The sequence below is a fragment of the Gigantopelta aegis genome, chromosome 7, assembly GCF_016097555.1.
Source record: "Gigantopelta aegis isolate Gae_Host chromosome 7, Gae_host_genome, whole genome shotgun sequence".
NCBI classification, from domain to species: Eukaryota; Metazoa; Mollusca; class Gastropoda; order Neomphalida; family Peltospiridae; genus Gigantopelta; species Gigantopelta aegis.
The window spans coordinates 3,909,406-3,931,329 of record NC_054705.1 but is presented as its reverse complement, the minus strand read 5'-3'; the positions used below and the strand labels follow the sequence as shown (position 1 = coordinate 3,931,329).

Below are 21,924 nucleotides of genomic sequence, written 5' to 3'. Positions count from 1 at the left end.
TTATATGGTGTCAGACATATGGTTAAGGACCACATAAATATTGAGGGAGGAAACCCGCTGTCACCACTTCATGGACTACTCTTTTTTATTAGCAGCAAGGGATCTTTTATATGCACCATCCAATAGACAGGATAGCACATACCACGGCCTTTGATGTACCAGTCGTGGTGCACTGGCTGGAGTGAGAAATAGCCCAATGGGCCCACCAACGGGGATCAATTCCAGAGCGCCAATGCATCGAGCGAGCGATGTACCACTGGGCTAAGTTCCGCCTTACTCAATATGTGGATATGTAGGACAATCCGATGTGTGTTGTAAATATTTACAAACTTCTTATCAATGTAAATCTTCCAGTATTTTGAAAAAAACATATGTAGGACAATCCGATGTGTTTTGTAAATATTTACAAACTTCTTATGAATGTAAATCTTCCAGTATTTTGAAAAAACACATACGTAGGACAATCCGATGTGTGTTGTAAATATTTACAAACTTCTTATCAATGTAAATCTTCCAGTATTTTGAAAAAAAACATACGAAGGACAATCCGATGTGTTTTGTAAATATTTACAAACCTCTTATGAATGTAAATCTTCCTGTATTTTGAAAAAAACATATGTATGGAAATTCTTATCACGGGCTGTATATTCTCAAACACTGCAATTAAGAAAATGCTTGCACCAAAACAAAAAAAAATTTTGTTGAAACATTAAAAAAATATATATAATCCACAGCAAAACATTGCCATGGAGAATTATAAACTCCGTCACAATCATCACTGCCGACTGCCGTGGGTAACTATGTGGGCTGTGACCTGCTAGGTGAGTACTCACATGCCCTCCCTGTGCTATCCGCATGGCCTGCCGCAGCCCGCTGTGGATCTGTCCCATGTGCACCACCCCCGTGACGCCCACGATCTCCAGCATCCCGTCATAGTGTGTTGGCTTGGAAAAATTGTCCTCCTTCTCTGGCCCCCACGGATTGGCCCCAGAACCCCAACTGGAGAGAAAATGAAGAGAGTCATTGTTAGAATGTGTGTATATGTAAGTACAAAAGTGAACTATTTTGTGTTGTATTGTATTATATTATATTGTATTGTAGAAAATGAAAACAGTGATATTATTAGAATGTGTGTATACATCATATGAAGCGCGGGAAAAACACATTTTGTATTGTATGTATTGTATTGTATTATATTGTATTGTAGAAAATTAAAACAGTGATATTATTAGAATGTGTGTACACACCATATGTAAGCACAAAAATAAAGCATTTTGTATTGTATTGTATTGTATTGTTGAAAATGAAAACAGTGATATTATTAGAATGTGTGTATACACAATATGTAAGCATGGAAAAAACACATTTTGTATTGTATTGCATTGCATTGTATTTTGTTCTGCCGAACAACTGTTTTTACCAACACAAATAATTTATTTATATTTTATTTATTAGCATCAGATTGTGAAATAACATACTAAACAATTGAATTCTCATGGATTCATTCCACTGACCTAACAATGCAAGAATCCAAATGAATTCTAGTAGAAATGAGGCCTCTGAAAATTGTGAGACCAATTATTTTGTTTGCACATTGTATTTAGGACATCATTCACATGGTCGTTACAGGTTAGGCAAAAATGAAACGGGTTATCTGAATTTGTTTTTTTTGTTAACCCATAAATAGTTTACATCAATTTTTAATTGTTAGAGACAAGAAAAATAAGCCGTTAGACAATATGGACATCTCTTTATTTTCTAAATATTCCGCTAACCTCAGAATGTTGAGGATGATGATTCCTTCGACCTGCGGCAAGTCGAGAGGTTTCCCATCTACCTCGATCTTTATGTGTCGGTGAAGATCTTTACACGACTTGCGGTTCACCATCTTCCTCAGGCCCATCTTTATATACACACCCTTGTTGTGCAATCTGAAACACAAACAAATCTTTATGTGTCGGTGAAGATCTTTACACGACTTGCGGTTCACCATCTTTCTCAGGCCCATCTTTATATACACACCCTTGTTGTGCAATCTGAAACACAAACAAATCTTTATGTGTCGGTGAAGATCTTTACACGACTTGCGGTTCACCATCTTCCTCAGGCCCATCTTTATATACACACCCTTGTTGTGCAATCTGAAACACAAACAAATCTTTATGTGTCGGTGAAGATCTTTACACGACTTGCGGTTCACCATCTTTCTCAGGCCCATCTTATATACACACCCTTGTTGTGCAATCTGAAACACAAACAAATCTTTATGTGTCGGTGAAGATCTTTACACGACTTGCGGTTCACCATCTTCCTCAGGCCCATCTTTATATACACACCCTTGTTGTGCAATCTGAAACACAAACAAATCTTTATGTGTCGGTGAAGATCTTTACACGACTTGCGGTTCACCATCTTCCTCAGGCCCATCTTTATATACACACCCTTGTTGTGCAATCTGAAACACAAACAAATCTTTATGTGTCGGTGAAGATCTTTACACGACTTGCGGTTCACCATCTTTCTCAGGCCCATCTTTATATACACACCCTTGTTGTGCAATCTGAAACACAAACAAATCTTTATGTGTCGGTGAAGATCTTTACACGACTTGCGGTTCACCATCTTCCTCAGGCCCATCTTTATATACACACCCTTGTTGTGCAATCTGAAACAAACAAATCATCAGGTAATGGATAAAGGAATCTTCACCGACTGATCTACACAACTGTTAACCAACTGATCTACACAACTTGCAGTTCACCAAAGTCATCAATTCCATCTTTATGTACACACCCTCGTGGTGCAATCTGAAACACAAAACACATTGTCAGGTACCAGATAAAGCAATATTAGTGAAGATTTAAACCAAAGACGCCTTTGTTACATAATCTGAATCCTATGTGGCCATGTGGAAGTCAAGACAAAGGTTGTTAAAACCAACCTATTAGAAATATCTGGACAATGTTAAAACTATATCAACTATTAAAAATATCCATACACTGTTACAACTCTATCTATTAAAATATCCATACATTGTTACAACTCTATCTACTATTAAAAATATCCATACATTGTTACAACTCTATTAAAATATCCATACATTGTTAAAACTCTATCTACTATTAAAAATATCCATACATCATTAAAACTCTACCTACTATTAAAAATATCCATACATCATTTCAACTCTATCTACTATTAAACTGTTGAGTCAAGACAGAGTTTTTTAAAACTCTACTACTATTAAACTGTCAAGTCGAGACAGAGGTTGTTAAAACTCTATTTACTATTAAACTGTCGAGTCGAGACAGAGGTTGTTAAAACTCTATTTACTATTAAACTGTCGAGTCAAGACAGAGGTTGTTAAAACTCTATCTACTATTAAACTGTCGAGTCGAGACAGAGGTTGTTAAAACTCTACTACTATTAAACTGTCGAGTCGAGACAGAGGTTGTTACAACTCTACTATTATTAAACTATCGAGTCGAGACTGAGGTTGTTAAAACTCTACTACTATTAAACTGTCAAGTCGAGACAGAGGTTGTTAAAACTCTACCTACTATTAAACTGTCGAGTCTAGACAGAGGTTGTTAAAACTCTACTACTATTAAACTGTCGAGTCGAGACAGAGGTTGTTAAAACTCTATCTACTATTAAACTGTCGAGTCGAGACAGAGGTTGTTAAAACTCTACTACTATTAAACTGTCGAGTTGAGACAGAGGTTGTTAAAACTCTACCTACTATTAAACTGTCGAGTCGAGACAGAGGTTGTTAAAACTCTACTACTATTAAACTGTCGAGTCGAGACAGAGGTTGTTAAAACTCTACTACTATTAAACTGTCGAATCGAGACAGATATTGTTAAAACTCTACTTACTATTAAACTGTCGAGTCGAGACAGAGGTTGTTAAAACTCTACTATTATTAAACTGTTGAATCGAGACAGATATTGTTAAAACTATCTACTATTAAAAATATCCATACATGGTTACAACTCTACCTACTATTAAAGATATCTGTAAAACGTTAAAACTCTATCTACTACTACACTGTCGAGTCGAGATAGAGGTTATTAAAACTGTACTACTATTAAACGGTCGAGTCGAGACAGAGGTTGTTACTATTAAACTGTACCTGCTATTAAACTTGTCGGGTTTCTCCTCTCTGGCCATGTGGAAGTCGAGGCAGAGGTCTGCGTCGATGCCGATGCCGAAGTAGTTGTTCATCACGAAGATGGACGTGGTGTCCTCGCTCGTGTTGGCTGTGTTGGTGTTGTTGGCGATCGCAATCTTCGCCTCGTCCGTCTCCTTCTCGTTCGGGTGGAATATCACCGTCCACCTACAATACAGATATATATATCATTGTTAACCTTAATATCACCATCCACCTGCAATACAGATATATGTATCATTGTTTGTTAACCTTAATATCACCGTCCACCTGCAATATAGATATATATTTCAGGGCTCGCGCTGTCGGTAGCCAAATTAGCCATTGGCTAATTAAAAAAAAAAAAGGCTAATAAAATTTGCAAGTGGCTAAAATTTTGGCTAAGCCATTTTCTGTCTTCTGATGTAAACAAACGGTTACATAATCTATCCGACACCTCAAACATAATAATAATACCAAATATTCAATTAGCGTAATGTCGATCTCGCGACCGGTAACAAAAAAATGGTGTCATGTAGAATTCAGCGTAGGTCTTATAATGTTTGCTTATTTTAATAATCACGGTTATTAATTTTAACGGCATGCATTCAACATGTATGACAGCAATGTCTGGAAGATCTGTAACTTGTTATTTTTACTTTGTAAAATCTTTGAACCAAAGTAATAAAAACAGCCCGACAAAGCGTGTCAATTTTAATACACATGCCAGTTCAGGGCCGAAAGACGTGTAGGCTATCTCAAGTGCAGAGTTCAGCCAGACCGAGCGAATATACGTCACGCTTCAGAGTCAGCCGACACCTGCGTGTCAAGAGATATTGTTGCGGACATTAAACAATACAATTACGCAAAAGTAAATCTTGATGTAAATTTGTAGAAAAAACAATAGTTGTTCGCATCAATGAATACCTAACTGCAGTTTTTGTTTATTCCTTTGTCATTGTTAATTTCGTACCCATGGTCGAGAGCACGCATGCAGATCGCTCTCGCGGGAAATGAACATTCAGTATTTTAAATACTATTTATACAAATTGCAGTTAAATGTACACTGAATAAAAGTAGTTTACAATAATCATATTTGTTAGATAATTTTAGCTATAAATTTGCAAGACTGTGAGGTGACATTTAATAAGTTAGCTGGATTTTAAAAAGACCGTACATTTTAATTTTATTAACGTTTTTTTTTTTTTTCGTTTTTTAAACAAATAAATGGAGTATACTGTGAAGTCGGTATTCTTAGCCAAGGTATTTTGCAAGCAGAAATCACAAGCATTTAACACGACGCTGAAATCAACAGCAACAACATGGCACAAATTATGAAATTGTTTGGGGTGGGGAATTGATGGGTCACTTAAAAAAAAAAAAAAAAAAAAAAAAAATAATAATAATTCAAATTAACATAAAGATTGCTATTTAAAAAAATAATGAGCCCTATATAAAAAAAAGCTCTCAAATTTTTATTTGGGAAAAAAGGAAGAAAGAAAAAACAACCACGCACCCCCATATTTCTGTATGTTTGTTAATTTAATGTCATAGGCCTTAGAAGCACCCCACTCCCGCTGAAAAAATCGAAGTAATATATTAACTGCCCCTACCCCCATTTAGGTTTTGTTATTCCTATTTATTCCAGTTTGTACACAATTAGCTGAAAAAGATACATTTTCTTATTCATATATAAATACTCTATACAGTACTGCGTAAACAAATTTGGCTAAAGCATTTTCAATATGGCTAATAAAAATTCCATTTGGCTAATATTTTGGCTACAGGTATTTTTGATCCAGGGTGAGCCCTGTATTTATCATTGTTAGTTAACCTTAATATCACCGTCCACCTGCAACATTGTTAGTTAACCTTAATATCACCGTCCACCTGCAATATTGTTAGTTAACCTTAATATCACCGTCCACCTGCAATATTGTTAGTTAACCTTAATATCACCGTCCACCTGCAATACAGATATATCGTTGTTAGTTAACCGTAATATCACCGTCCACCTGCAAACATATATACCATTGATAATTAACCTTAATATCACTGTCCACCTAAAACATATATTTATAGGATATTAAACAACCTTCCATTTCATATCATGTTTATGTCATGAGTGAAATTATTTTCAGTTGTCACGAGCTTGAACTGGAGTTAGAAACAAATGCATAACAAAGCCTGAGCCCATACTTATAAGACTTTATAGTGTAGACTCAAATCTTTAATAATAGATAGAGGTTTAAGGATACCCCATACTTATAAGACTTTATAGTGTAGACTCAAATCTTTAATAATAGATAGAGGTTTAAGGATACCCCATACTTATAAGACTTTATAGTGTAGACTCAAATCTTTAATAATAGATAGAGGTTTAAGGATACCCCATACTTATAAGACTTTATAGTGTAGACTCAAATCTTTAATAATAGATAGAGGTTTAAGGATACCCCATACTTATAAGACTTTATAGTGTAGACTCGGATCTTTAATAATAGATAGAGGTTTAAGGATACCCCATACTTATAAGACTTTATAGTGTAGACTCAAATCTTTAATAATAGATAGAGGTTTAAGGATACCCCATACTTATAAGACTTTATAGTGTAGACTCGGATCTTTAATAATAGATAGAGGTTTAAGGATACCCCATACTTATAAGACTTTATAGTGTAGACTCAAATGTTTAATAATAGATAGAGGTTTAAGGATACCCCATACTTATAAGACTTTATAGTGTAGACTCGGATCTTTAATAATAGATAGAGGTTTAAGGATACCCCATACTTATAAGACTTTATAGTGTAGACTCAAATGTTTAATAATAGATAGAGGTTTAAGGATACCCCATACTTATAAGACTTTATAGTGTAGACTCGGATCTTTAATGATAGATAGAGGTTTAAGGATACCCCATACTTATAAGACTTTATAGTGTAGACTCAAATGTTTAATAATAGATAGAGGTTTAAGGATACCCCATACTTATAAGACTTTATAGTGTAGACTCGGATCTTTAATAATAGAGGTTTAAGGATACCCCAGCATGAAAAATATATCGGCTATTGGGTGTCTAACTATGGTAAATGCAAAACAAATGATGAAAGGAAAGAAAGACATGTTTTATTTAATGACGCACTCCACACATTTTATTTACGGTTATATGGCGTCGAACATATGGTTAAGGACCACACAGATTTTGAGAACAAAACCCAATCAGTTGTATGGATCCACCGAGGTGGTTCGATCCTGCGACACAAGCACCTCAAGCGAGTACTAAACTGACCGAGTTAAATCTTGACCACAAAAAGTCTTTAATGATGTCATACATGTGCAATGTGTATGTGTTACCATGACGTTAATCCATCAAGACGTTAGTAAAGACTCGAGTCCAGTCTCTAAAAGTTTAACAAACATTCTTAGAGTACTGTTAAGCAATACATGTCCCCTACAGGGCCCCAACAAATTTTCATATCTCCCAAGCATAAGGGCCATAACTCTGGGGGAAATGGGTAAATCACCATGAAAGTTAAACTTGATCTGTAATAGTAAATCATAAAGCTATATACAAAATTTCAGTTCATTATCTTAAGGCATTGAACAAAATAAATGCAGAAAAACAAATGTTTGTATCTCCTAAGATCAACTGTCGAAAATGTGTAAACCACCATGAACATTACACTTCATCTCTAACAGTACTTAACAAAGCTGTACATAAAGTTTCAGCTCAATATCTCAAGGCACTGTGGAAAAAGCATCCGGAAAAACCATATGTGGGACAGATGGACAGACAGAAAGACAGACACACAGGCAGATAGGCAGACAGACAGAATGAAAGATAGACACAGGCAGATAGGCAGACAGACAGAATGGAGACAAAACCTACAGTTCCCTCTGGTTGCACCGGTAGGGTCTATTAAATATGGGGCCAGGTAGACTAAATATCTGATGTACGTACCTATCTAACTTAATTTCTTCTGCATCAATGACATCTCGTAATAGGTTAAGGGGGTCCTCTCCCCCGGTATAGCCTGGACCCCACCTCAACACACGGGCAAGGTCATTTCCTGGCAAATAAAAACACACAACACAACTTTAGATAAATCAAACATAAACATAAACATAAAGCTTTAAAAAAAAACAATCCAGAAAGCATTGTAGAAACGTAAAGAAAATTCTCTTCTTAACCGTTTAAGGAGTTTTAGACTATTAACTACTCAGTTGGCCCCCTCCCCCTCCAAACAAAAAATCCTAGCTACGGCCCTGGCTCAACATATTTGAACAATTAAATGAACAATTTTAAAAGTGTGTATCTGTACAATGCATGAGTTAATCAGAATGATAAAAACCATAATATATTATCAGGACCGTATCTCTGTACAATGCACGAGTTAATCAGAATGATAAACCATAATATACTCTTCAAAAGAAGAAACGCAAAACCACATTGTCGTAACATTTGGAGAATTGATTTAATTATTGAATGGTGAGTCCGATAATTACCAAATGTTGGAGGATTGTTCACAATTCACTCTAGTCCATTGTGAGTAAGTGATAGGACACACCACCAAGGTCAAGGTCATCTGGAGTCAATACCGGGTGTGGCCTCCGCGTGTGTTGACAACTGCCTGGCACCGCCTGCCCATTGAAGCAACCAGAGTACGGATGACGTCCCGGGGGATGGTGGCCCACTCGGCCTGCAAGGCTGCTGCCAGCTCGGGCAGGGTCTGGGGCTGTGGTTGTCGCTGTCGGAGGCGTCGGTCAAACTCGTCCCAATTGGGTTCAAATCCGGTGATATCGATGGCCAAGGAAGGACATTAATGTTGTTGTTCTGTAGGAAAGCCGTTGTGAGACGTGCTGTGTGAGGCCTGGCGTTGTCATGTTGGAACACTGCGTTGGCGTTGGCCATAACTGGAACGATGTGTGGCCGGAGGATCTGGTCAATGTAGCCCTGTGCATTCAGGTTGCCCTGCACGTGGACCAGGTCAGTTCTGCCAGTGTGTGAGATGGCTGCCCACACCATGACACTACCCCCGCCGAATCTGTCTACTTCCTGCACGCAGTTTGCCGCATAACGTTCACCACGACGCCTATACACGCGACATCTTCCATCATGACGTCGGAGCAGAAATCGGGACTCGTCACTGAACCACACCTGTCTCCATCGCAGTTGAGGCCATTGTCGATGAATCTGGCACCACTGCAGTCGGAGTCGACGGTGTTGTGGTGTTAAGATGACACCTCGAACTGGACGTCTGGCACGAATTCCTACCTCACGTAGGCGGTTCCGTACGGTCTGGTCGGATATCCTGCGCAAACCTGGTATTGCTGCGGCTGTGGAGGTGGCAGTAGTCAATCGTTCCCGAAGGTGGCGTACCCGGATGTAGCGGTCCTGCCCGGGGGTAGTGACCCGTGGTCGACCGGATCTAGGGAGGTCACGTGTTGATCCATGTTGCTGGTAACGGTCCCACAGTCTGGAGATGGTGCTTGGGGACACATGGAATGCCCTGGCAATGGCCGTTCTGGATTCGCCTGAGTCTAGTCGGCCGATGGCATTGTTTCTCTGCGGTTCACTGAGTCGTGGCATGTCCTGGATTGTCAACTGTCGGCCAGATACAGAGGCCAGGCAAGCGAACACCCTGCACTTTTATACTGTCGGTGTTCATGTTGCACGTGCAGACAACGCACGTGCAGTGGTGACATGGTTTGCGTTTTTGCGAATATTCACATTTTGAAACTTTATTTTACAGTAGCTGCGTTTTATCGAATGTAACCGTGGGAATGTGTTTGGGACATGCAATGACCTTATATTCACAAAGCATGAACCGGTAGGAAACATAAAATCGGAGTTATAACCCATTTGTACCCTTTTGCGTTTCTTTTTTTGAAGAGTATATATTATCAGGACCGTATCTCTGTACAATGTGGAGGCCAATGGGCATGTGGCAAACTAGTGGTTGATTTCATTAATTTCTATATAGTGCCCCTCAATAGGACAGCCACTTCCAAGGAGATCCTTTACTGGAGATGTGATATACAGGTGGTATATAGAGATTATTATACGAGCTTGTGTTTCGTACTGATTTTACGACAGAGTGTCAGGATTATTGTATTACCCAAGTAGGATTCACATCCGAGTGTAATAATTTCTTTATTATTCACATTATCAATAAATATAATTTTTATGAATAGCAAGCTAGGACCATGTCAAAACGTTTCAAATGTAACTGAAAAAAGAGGAAGGAACAACATCATTTTCTGAAATGACGTCATTTTGATAAGCATTTAGACCGAGGAAGCTGCATTAAATTGTGACATCGTTTCACAAAATTATGTCATTCATTGTGCACGTGAAATCAATATGACACACATGGGTCATACTGGTTATATTTCCCTGAATATCTTGAACTATGGGGATAATAAGCTTGGTTATTTACTCTACTCTTTTGATGTTTTGAGTACTATCCAATAGTCCCGCGGGCGACAGCACAAAGTTCTATTGGCTGTCAATCAAAATAAGGAACCATGCAGCACTATCTCTGGAACTCGCCAACTGCTAATTTTAAAAACAAGTGGAAAATTGGATTTTAATTTGGCGAAATAATTTCATGTAATAATTGCTCTTTTTTTCAAACAAAATAACCAGGTATCTATTAAATTTGGAAGTTTAATAGACAATTTGGCAAAATGTTCTTACCAGGAGTAAGTGTATGAGGCAACCGACTTGTATCGTGTTTCCTGACACGATAACGAAGTTTAGCTAACCGAGAGATGGGGTTTAAAAAACATTCGGTTATAATTTGTGTGAGTGACTGATGAAGACAAACTGACCTGTGCCCAGTGGTACGATGGCCATTGGTGGGGACGAGCACACCCCATCCTGCCCCACGTTGTCCAGACAGGACAGCACCCACCCTACGGTCCCGTCCCCTCCGCACACCAGGATCTTGTAGTACGGGATGTTCCGGAACACGTACAACCTGCGAAAAAATCACAAACGCACGATAATAGTGATAATAGTGTTCATACTACCTGGGAAAAACACAAACACACGATAATAGTGATAATAGTGGTCATACTACCTGGAAAAACAACATACGTGCAATCATGCTACAAGGTAATACCGTTTATCTTGCACTCGTGAATTGATGTTGTCCTTCCCGAGCCTTTGGAGAGGGAAGGACAACATCAACTCATGAGTGCAAAATAAACGGTATTGCCAAGTAGCGAGTTCAGTATTCTATTTATTACCCATTATCATCTTTATCATTTTATGGAAGGGGCGGTACTTATCTCAATGGTAAACCACTCGCTTGATGTGCGGTCGGTTTGGGTCCTGGCCCGGACTTAGTCACTGGCGATGTCAAAGACTAAGCCCGTGACCGGAGTGTACGAAACCTTCGTAGTACATGCGCACGTTAAACCGTATCCGCTCTGCTCATTTTATGGAAGATTTTTTAACGATACTGTTGTTGAAAATAAAGTTTGCAATGTAAGAACAAGAGGCTGTGTTGCGTCATAGCTTTGATGTACATAGTGCTGATGACATAAGTTAGTTGTTGATATGACTTCAACCATGGGAACTATTCTTACACACAATTAACCGCCTATAGTGTTTATGACATCAAAACGTATCTAGGAAAAGAAATGTTTGGTTTTTCCCCCCTAGGGATAGATCACTTTTCTTTCCCCACTTCTCTCTGTCCATCTGGGTAATAATTAGTATTACTACTGTAACTGCAGAGTTAGGGGATGTACTGGAGGGGGATGTACCTGATCTCCCAAACTCCATGAAAATCTAATGTTTAACGCTGGCAATTTTTTTCTCTCAGGAATTTTGTACATTTCAAAATACTGGTCTAATCGTTCGATATAGATAGGCCATGTTTCGACCGTTTCATCAAAACAGTCAATTTTTCCAATTGTTTGAGCCATTATTTTAGGTTGTACATTTCGTGCACTTGGTATACAAGAGTTGTCTCCCTTGTTTGCCAGAAACCCACGCTGTCAAACGTTTAACCGGCGTGACGTAATTCATACAGCACTCAACTGCTATCACACGACATTTAACACACATTGGTATAAATTCAGATCAATCATTTAACTCACAAGGTCCTTCAAACACTTGCGTAAATGTTCGCATGGATAAATTTCCATTTCTCGTTGCCCAGTTGTGGTGTATTTTATCCAAATACACACCAATTCAATCAAATTTCCATTCTTTATTAATGGCGCTAACTGAGCAGACAATCAACTCCACCAATCAGAATAAAGGATACAATCTATCAAGGCAATTACTTGGGCCGACTTCGGTCGAGTTACACAAGTTACTCTGATAACTAAGAATTACTTGGGTCGACTTCGGTCGAGTTACACAAGTTACTCTGATAACTAAGAATTACTTGGGTCGACTTCGGTCGAGTTACACAAGTTACTCTGATAACTAAGAATTACTTGGGTCGACTTCGGTCGAGTTACACAAGTTACTCTGATAACTAAGAATTACTTGGGTCGACTTCGGTCGAGTTACACAAGTTACTCTGATAACTAAGAATTACTTGGGTCGACTTCGGTCGAGTTACACAAGTTACTCTGATAACTAAGAATTACTTGGGTCGACTTCGGTCGAGTTACACAAGTTACTCTGATAACTAAGAATTACTTGGGTCGACTTCGGTCGAGTTACACAAGTTACTCTGATAACTAAGAATTACTTGGGCCGACTTCGGTCGAGTTACACAAGTTACTCTGATAACTAAGAATTACTTGGGTCGACTTCGGTCGAGTTACACAAGTTACTCTGATAACTAAGAATTACTTGGGTCGACTTCGGTCGAGTTACACAAGTTACTCTGATAACTAAGAATTACTTGAGCCGACTTCGGTCGAGTTACACAAGTTACTCTGATAACTAAGAATTACTTGGGTCGACTTCGGTCGAGTTACACTAGTTACTCTGATAACTAAAAATTACTTGGGCCGACTTCGGTCGAGTTACACAAGTTACTCTGATAACTAAGAATTACTTGGGCCGACTTCGGTCGAGTTACACAAGTTACTCTGATAACTAAGAATTACTTGGGCCGACTTCGGTCGAGTTACACAAGTTACTCTGATAACTAAGAATTATTTATCTACCGATATAACATATTTCTCTTCAGTGGGAAAGATGTAATGATATCTTAGTTGATGGAGTATTTTTGGAGGACGAAAAGTTAAAAGTTTGTTTATTTTAACGACACCACTGTAAATGTTCATAAAGTTGTCTTTCTTACCCAGGTAGTGGTCCTCCATTTTCTAAATTGAAGACTTGATGTGGGTTGAGAAGTTTGCGGAAGGAAGTAATCAGTTCTAGTCCCTGACAGCCGCCACTTTTCACGTTGACGAACACAAGTAGCGGGTTCTTGTTTTCTGGTATCATGTGGGGCTGTAACACAAAACAACATTTTAAATACAGTGTAAGTCACTATAAACACGCCACTTTTCATGTTGATGAACACAAGTAGCAGGTTATTGTTTTCTGGTATCATGTGGGGCTGTAAGACAAAACAAAATTTTAAATATAAGATAGTTTGCTAAAGGTTGCACATCCAAAGCCTGCGACACTGACCATTTTAACAATTACAACTAGGAATATAAGATTGTATTGATTGTACATTATGTAAGGTAAAATACTGAAAGACATGCAATGTGCAAACAAGAAATCTGCTGAATGAAATGTCTCGCCTACCATAAACCTTTTTTGAACATCCATAGGTGCAACTATAAACCAAGTTTGACTGACCTAGCACTTACAGATTGTGAGAAACTGATCTAAACACAAAACTTTACTGTTAAAACTAATACTTATATCTCACCGTTTTACTTTGTAAACACAAGACAAAAATGACAAGTAATTTTTACAAGAATCAGATTATCTTATCAACTATTTAATTCATAATTCTGTAATATTTGAATTCCATAATGTTCTAAAATACACCCTGGAAGTCCTAATTTTTTGTAACCGGACATTTGTTTTCAGCCATACATATTTCTTTTGACTAGTTATTTAAAAAAATTAAAAATACCAACAGTAAGCTGTATTTTATTTCCTATTTCAATCCCTGAATTTTCATCTTTGATTCTAGTAAAACTGGTCAATAATTTTTCATCTTATTTCATTTACCAACAAGCCATTATAACTTCTCACCTGTATATTTGGTAGTAACATGACTAACAGTTGTTTATCATCAAAAACTGCATCCTTCAAAATATTAAAAACTTGGGTAGCTTTATCGGGCGACGTGTAAACCAAGACGAGGGAACCGTATTCGTAGTAGATCACATCAAAATGAGTCCATTTTAAATCTGAAAAGATAAAACACACAGAAATGATCTCACTATACACTTCACTTTTGAGTCAGAGTTCATTCATTATGCTTGACCATGGTATGCTAACAGTTAATTGTGAACTGTGTTGTAGGAGCCTATACTCATCTCTAGTAATGTCAAATAAAATTGAAACTATTTACAAAAAACAATGTTCATGAAGCAAGGAAGGAAGGAAATGTTTGAATTAACGACGCACTCAACACATTTTATTGACGGTTATAATAGAACTTATATGGAGTCAGACATATGGTTAAGGACTACACAGATATTGAGAGAGGAAACCCGCTGTCGCCACTTCATGTGCTACTCTTTTCTGTTGCAAGCAAGGGATCTTTTATATGCACGATCCCAGAGACGGGGTAGTACATACCACAGCCTTGTTATATCAGCTGTGGAGCACTGGCCGGAACGAGAAATAGCCCAATGGGCCCACCGATGGGGATTGATCCCAGATCGACCGTGCATCGAGCGAGATGTTCATGGAGGCTGGGAAGGACTATAGATCCTGCCCCTGAATCAGTTTTAGCACTAGGCTACTTTCAGCACTTATCAACTGAGTGATCACGGAGAATGAAATCTGACATGCAATTAATGTCTTAATTTCTTAACACAACGGGCCAAATGTACGAATCCTGTTTTTCTTAAACACAGGTGTTTAAGCATTATAAATGTTTGTAGTTACAGGTGTTTAAGCATTATAAATGTATGTAGTTACAGGTGTTTAAGCATTATAAATGTATGTAGTTACAGGTGTTTAAGCATTATAAATGTATGTAGTTACACGCGTAGAAGTCGAAAACAGGTGTTTAAGCATTATAAATGTATGTAGTCACTACATGCGTAGAAGTCTAAAACAGGTGTTTAAGCATTATAAATGTATGTAGCCACTACATGCGCAGAAGTCTAAAACAGGTGTTTAAGCATTATAAATGTATGTAGTTACACGCGTAGAAGTCTAAAACAGGTGTTTAAGCATTATAAATGTATGTAGTCACTACACGCGTAGAAGTCTAAAACAGGTGTTTAAGCATTATAAATGTCTGTAGTTACACGCGTAGAAGTCTAAAACAGGTGTTTAAGCATTATAAATGTATGTAGTTACACGTGTATAAGCATTATAAATGTATGTAGTTGCACTTGTAGAAGTCTAAAACAGGCTTTGTAAATTCAGCCCAAAATGTTTATGTAGCCTATTCTTAAATCAGAAAGCACCACTGACCTTTTCCAATAATTTCTAACAAAATCTTCTCGTATTGCCGTTGTGACAAGCCGGTTGGCAAGTTGCCAAGATAAAGAGAAATGCTAGGTCCGTGTGGGTCTTCCTTCTGCTGCAGGTAAAACCGCGTCATTCGGTTCTGCCGCAACGATTCCTGAAAATACCAAACATATACATAATAAATAACTGGAAAATAAGATAAATTGAAATGTCAGTGAAAAAACAAAATCCACAACGCAATAAAGCCCAAAGACAAGGCTCAAGAACAGATGTTTGGATTGTGAAGAGTAAACCAAACCATGTGTGGATTGTGAAGAGTAAACCAAACCATGTGTGGATTGTGAAGAGTAAACCAAACCATGTCTGGATTGTGAAGAGTAAACCAAACCATGTCTGGATTGTGAAGAGTAAACCAAACCATGTCTGGATTGTGAAGAGTAAACCAAACCATGTCTGGATTGTGAAGAGTAAACCAAACCATGTGTGGATTGTGAAGAGTAAACCAAACCATGTCTGGATTGTGAAGAGTAAACCAAACCATGTCTGGATTGTGAAGAGTAAACCAAACCATGTCTGGATTGTGAAGAGTAAACCAAACCATGTGTGGATTGTGAAGAGTAAACCAAACCATGTCTGGATTGTGAAGAGTAAACCAAACCATGTGTGGATTGTGAAGAGTAAACCAAACCATGTCTGGATTGTGAAGAGTAAACCAAACCATGTCTGGATTGTGAAGAGTAAACCAAACCATGTCTGGATTGTGAAGAGTAAACCAAACCATGTCTGGATTGTGAAGAGTAAACCAAACCATGTCTGGATTGTGAAGAGTAAACCAAACCATGTTTGGATTGTGAAGAGTAAACCAAACCATGTCTGGACAGTGAAGAGTAAACCAAACCATGTCTGGATTGTGAAGAGTAAACCAAACCATGTCTGGACAGTGAAGAGTAAACCAAACTATGTCTGGACTGTGAAGAGTAAACCAAACCATGTCTGGATTGTGAAGAGTAAACCAAACCATGTCTGACAATGAAGGAAAAAGATATTATGAAAGAGAATCAGGGGTGGGAATTGGTGAACTGTAAATCTAGAGGGGTCCAGGAAATTCTTGAAATCCTAGGTTAAAATCTGTGCCATCTGACACATTTTGGAGGAAAGGACGATTAAAATGCGAGGAAATGCAATGTTCCATGAGATTAAACAGCTGATCCGAGGAAAATTCCCACCCCTGAGAATACACTGGGTTTTTTTTTTAAGATTCTAGCCAATCGCCTGTTGGGATGTTAAAACAGGGGTAAAGTGTTACAGGTCAGAGGTCAGGTTATGGTATGGAAATAAAAAACATTAGCATGTCAAAAGGTAAATTAATTTTTATAACATAAATTATCCAGTTTCTAAAACTGACATTTTATATATTAAGTATAACATGCATAAGTCATAAAATGTTTCGTAATTCATAATAGTTTGTTAATAAAACAAGATTAGTCACTAATTATGTGAATTCACCAATCAGTCCTTAAATCCATCCTATTCTAGAACTAGAAGTTAATTGATTTTCACCTGATGCTATTTCGAGTTTGAATAATAATGAAGAACTATTAATAAGAATGTATTAATTTATGAAACTTAACTAAAAAGATGTTGCATGTTAAAAATAAAACCATACTATTAATTACCTGTAATATTTCGAAAGGGATTAATTTTCATAATTAATACGTTCATGGGTAATATTTATTAGTTTTTATTTTTTCAAGGTAAAGAATGCAAAAAAAATTAATTGCTAAAAGTGTTACAGGTATATTGATTTTTTCTCACAAGAGATTCTCAAACTAATTCAGGATTTTAATTTGTTTGTAAATTATGTTTGAAACTATATACTGTAAAAGAAAAAAAGATGAATATTAAACTATGACAATGTTAGTTTCAACCTGTGAAAATGGACATTAAGTTTGGTTAATCTACAAACCTGTAATATTTATGAATAAAGTTACAAGTAACATGAGTCTGTGATGCTGAATCAGGGACATATTCGTTACAAAAGACTCCAGTTCATATCCATAACCATTATTTGTGTTTCTAATAATATGTAAAAATGCATTTTGTGGTATTATAAACTCCAGAATGACCAAACACAATTCAGATGTATGGAAATGGATAAGCTAAACAACAAAATCTAAGTGATGTCTGGTTTCAATTATAACAAATGCATCTAAATAGTAAAACAAATATGTTCTAGTGTTTAAAAACTAGGGTTTGTCACTTTAAATGGTGTGACCTACTTTTCTACTTTGTTGTATAAGTTCCCAAGGCTTTTCGTCATGTGCTAGAGTTCGTTCTGTGACTCCTCGGTCCAACAACACCTCGACCAGGTCAAAGTTATCGGTATACTTCTCCTGTAAGTCAAATGCATTGCATCATTAATGTTACATGTGTTATATCATAGATACATACTCTTCTATAAAAGTGAATATAGATCTGCTAATGGGAAAATGTTGAAAGTTTCGTCTAAGAAAAAACAACACTTCGACCAGGTCAAAGTTATCGGTATACTTCTCCTGCAAGTCAAATGCATTGCATCATTAATGTTACATGTGTTATATCATAGATACATACTCTTCTATAAAAGTGAATATAGATCTGCTAATGGGAAAATGTTGAAAGTTTCGTCTAAGAAAAAACAACACTTCGACCAGGTCAAAGTTATCGGTATACTTCTCCTGCAAGTCAAATGCATTGCATCATTAATGTTACATGTGTTATATCATAGATACATACTCTTCTATAAAAGTGAATATAGATCTGCTAATGGGAAAATGTTGAAAGTTTCGTCTAAGAAAAAACAACACTTCGACCAGGTCAAAGTTATCGGTATACTTCTCCTGCAAGTCAAATGCATTGCATCATTAATGTTACATGTGTTATATCATAGATACATACTCTTCTATAAAAGTGAATATAGATCTGCTAATGGGAAAATGTTGAAAGTTTCGTCTAAGAAAAAACAATTTTGTTTAACAATACCATTAGAGCACATTGATTTATTAATCATCGGCTATTGTATGTCAAATATATGGCAGGGCTTCTAGATTATGCTAGCCCCACTCCCGTGGCTAGTGATATTCAATGTTAGGCTAGTAAATAACTGCTATTGCCATGCCCTATGGCTAGTGAAAAAACAGTTGTCAAATGCTGAATTTGTATATTTTGTAAATATGAATATCCTTCCCCATCCCCAGCTCCCAATCTTAGTGTTTTTAAGCTCTACCTCCCTCTTTAGGTGACATATCCAATTATTACTATTAGTAAAATTAAGTAACTTAAATAAAGTAAGGCTAGTGAATTTTTAATCGTGGCTAGTCAATTTTTAAAATCACTGATCTCATGGCTAGTGTATTTGATAAAAATTCTATAAGTCCTGTATATGGTAATTTTGACATATAGTCTTAGAGAGGAAACCTGCTACATTTTTCCATTAGCAGCAAGGGTTCTTTTATATGCACCATCCCACAGGTGGAATAGCACATACCACGGCCATTGATATATCAATCGTGGTGAACTGGCTGAAATGAGAAATAGTCCAATGGGCCCACCAATGAGGATCGATCCCAAACCGACCGTGCATCAAGCGTTTTATCAATGGGCTACTATGTCTGGCTACACTTTTGTATAAAGGTACATATAGATCTCTAACTGCTAATGGGGAAATGTTGCAAGTTTCGTCTAAAGACAACATGTCACAATTCCCAAATGTCTGACATCCAGAAGCCAGTATTAATAAATCAGTGTGCTCTCGTGGTAACATTAAAGAAAACAAACTTTAGTCTTTAGTTCATATATAGTAAATCTTATTGTTGAATGAAATAAATTGTAATTTGTTTGGATAGACTGAATAGCTATAGTTTAAAATGTGCTGAGGTATCAATGTCAACTTAATCATATTCTAGAAACCTAAATAAAGGTAGTTAACAATGTGCTGAGGTTTTGGTCAAAGCAACCATATTCTAAAACCCCAATAGATGTGGTTTACAATGGTGCTAAAAGGGCCTTAAACAAGAATTCAATTATCTAATATTCTAAAACCCCACTAGCTGTGGTTTACAATGGTGCTAAAAGGGCCTTAAACAAGAATTCAATTATCTAATATTCTAAAACCCCACTAGCTGTGGTTTACAATGGTGCTAAAAGGGCCTTAAACAAGAATTCAATTATCTAATATAAAGTTAAAGTTTGTTTTCTTTCATGACACCACTAGAGCACATTGATATATTAGTAATATATTGTAAAACCCCACTAGCTGTGGTTTACAATGGTGCTAAAAGGGCCTTAAACAAGAATTCAATTATCTAATATTCTAAAACCCCACTAGCTGTGGTTTACAATGGTGCTAAAAGGGCCTTAAACAAGAATTCAATTATCTAATATAAAGTTAAAGTTTGTTTTCTTTCATGACACCACTAGAGCACATTGATATATTAGTAATATATTGTAAAACCCCACTAGCTGTGGTTTACAATGGTGCTAAAAGGGCCTTAAACAAGAATTCAATTATCTAATATTCTAAAACCCCACTAGCTGTGGTTTACAATGGTGCTAAAAGGGCCTTAAACAAGAATTCAATTATCTAATATTCTAAAACCCCACTAGCTGTGGTTTACAATGGTGCTAAAAGGGCCTTAAACAAGAATTCAATTATCTAATATAAAGTTAAAGTTTGTTTTCTTTCATGACACCACTAGAGCACATTGATATATTAGTAATATATTGTAAAACCCCACTAGCTGTGGTTTACAATGGTGCTAAAAGGGCCTTAAACAAGAATTCAATTATCTAATATTCTAAAACCCCACTAGCTGTGGTTTACAATGGTGCTAAAAGGGCCTTAAACAAGAATTCAATTATCTAATATAAAGTTAAAGTTTGTTTTCTTTCATGACACCACTAGAGCACATTGATATATTAGTAATATATTGTAAAACCCCACTAGCTGTGGTTTACAATGGTGCTAAAAGGGCCTTAAACAAGAATTCAATTATCTAATATTCTAAAACCCCACTAGCTGTGGTTTACAATGGTGCTAAAAGGGCCTTAAACAAGAATTCAATTATCTAATATAAAGTTAAAGTTTGTTTTCTTTCATGACACCACTAGAGCACATTGATATATTAGTAATATATTGTAAAACCCCACTAGCTGTGGTTTACAATGGTGCTAAAAGGGCCTTAAACAAGAATTCAATTATCTAATATAAAGTTAAAGTTTCTTTTCTTTCATGACACCACTAGAGCACATTGATATATTAATCATCGACCAATAGATGTCAAACATTTTACAATTTTGACTTGTAGTTATCAGAAGAAACCCACTACATTTTTTCCATTAGCAACACATTCCCACAGACAGGACACCACATGCCATGGTCTTTGGTATACCAGTTATGAGTTTACCGAGGAGGTTCAACCAGGCAACCGAAAGCATCTCAGGCGAGCACTCTACCAACTGAGCTTTTTTTTTCGTTTTTGTTCAAACTGATTTTCGTGCTTATAGCCAATTAAGGTTCAAGCATGCTGTCCTCGATACACACCTCAGCTATCTAGGCTGTCTGTCCAGGACAGTGAGTTAGGTATTAGCGGTTAGTTAGAGAGAAGAGAAGAGGGTGTAGTGGTCTTACGCCTACCAACTGAGTCGTTAAAACTCGCTCTGAGTGGGAGCCGGTACCAGGCTGCGAACTAGGGTCTCCACGAGTACTCGAGTACTCGGGCACGGATCGAGTCTAGCAAGACTCGAGTCTGTTCACAGGACTCGAGTACCCGTACAAGGTGGAATTAACTATAATACACTGGACAATGTAGGACAATAATTTCAGGAGTAGATAATCAACGATATAAGTGACACAATAATTATAAGATCATGCGCTAGTTTCTTTTTTTAAACTGGCCGTCCATCCATCATAACACTAAATATATCAACCGGTTATCAATACAATGACATGATTTGGCATCTATGTTCAGCCCTGGAATTAAAATGTATAATTCTATTTAACTTTATTCTTTAATCTCATCATCATCTAGTGTAAGTGTCGGGTACTCGGGTCCGGGTCGAGTTTGGCCCTCGAGTACTCGAGTCCCATATTTTGGAATCGTGGAGGCCCTACTGCGAACCCTGTACCTACCAGCCTTATGTT

General features: G+C 37.1%; 1 protein-coding gene across 1 annotated transcript in view; it reads right to left on the bottom strand.

Moving 5' to 3' along the window:
* LOC121377232 (diacylglycerol kinase theta-like) overlaps positions 1–21,924 on the bottom strand; it is a 114,493-nt gene that overhangs the window by 2,627 nt on the left and 89,942 nt on the right. The window contains exons 14-22 of the mRNA XM_041505141.1: positions 18,023–18,136; positions 15,747–15,897; positions 14,346–14,503; positions 13,432–13,583; positions 10,988–11,136; positions 8,115–8,223; positions 4,136–4,339; positions 1,776–1,931; positions 834–999 (exon numbers count right to left, since the gene is read on the bottom strand). Of these exons, the coding sequence (XP_041361075.1) occupies positions 834–999; positions 1,776–1,931; positions 4,136–4,339; positions 8,115–8,223; positions 10,988–11,136; positions 13,432–13,583; positions 14,346–14,503; positions 15,747–15,897; positions 18,023–18,136 (1,359 nt within the window). The remainder of the gene's footprint in view (positions 1–833; positions 1,000–1,775; positions 1,932–4,135; positions 4,340–8,114; positions 8,224–10,987; positions 11,137–13,431; positions 13,584–14,345; positions 14,504–15,746; positions 15,898–18,022; positions 18,137–21,924) is intronic.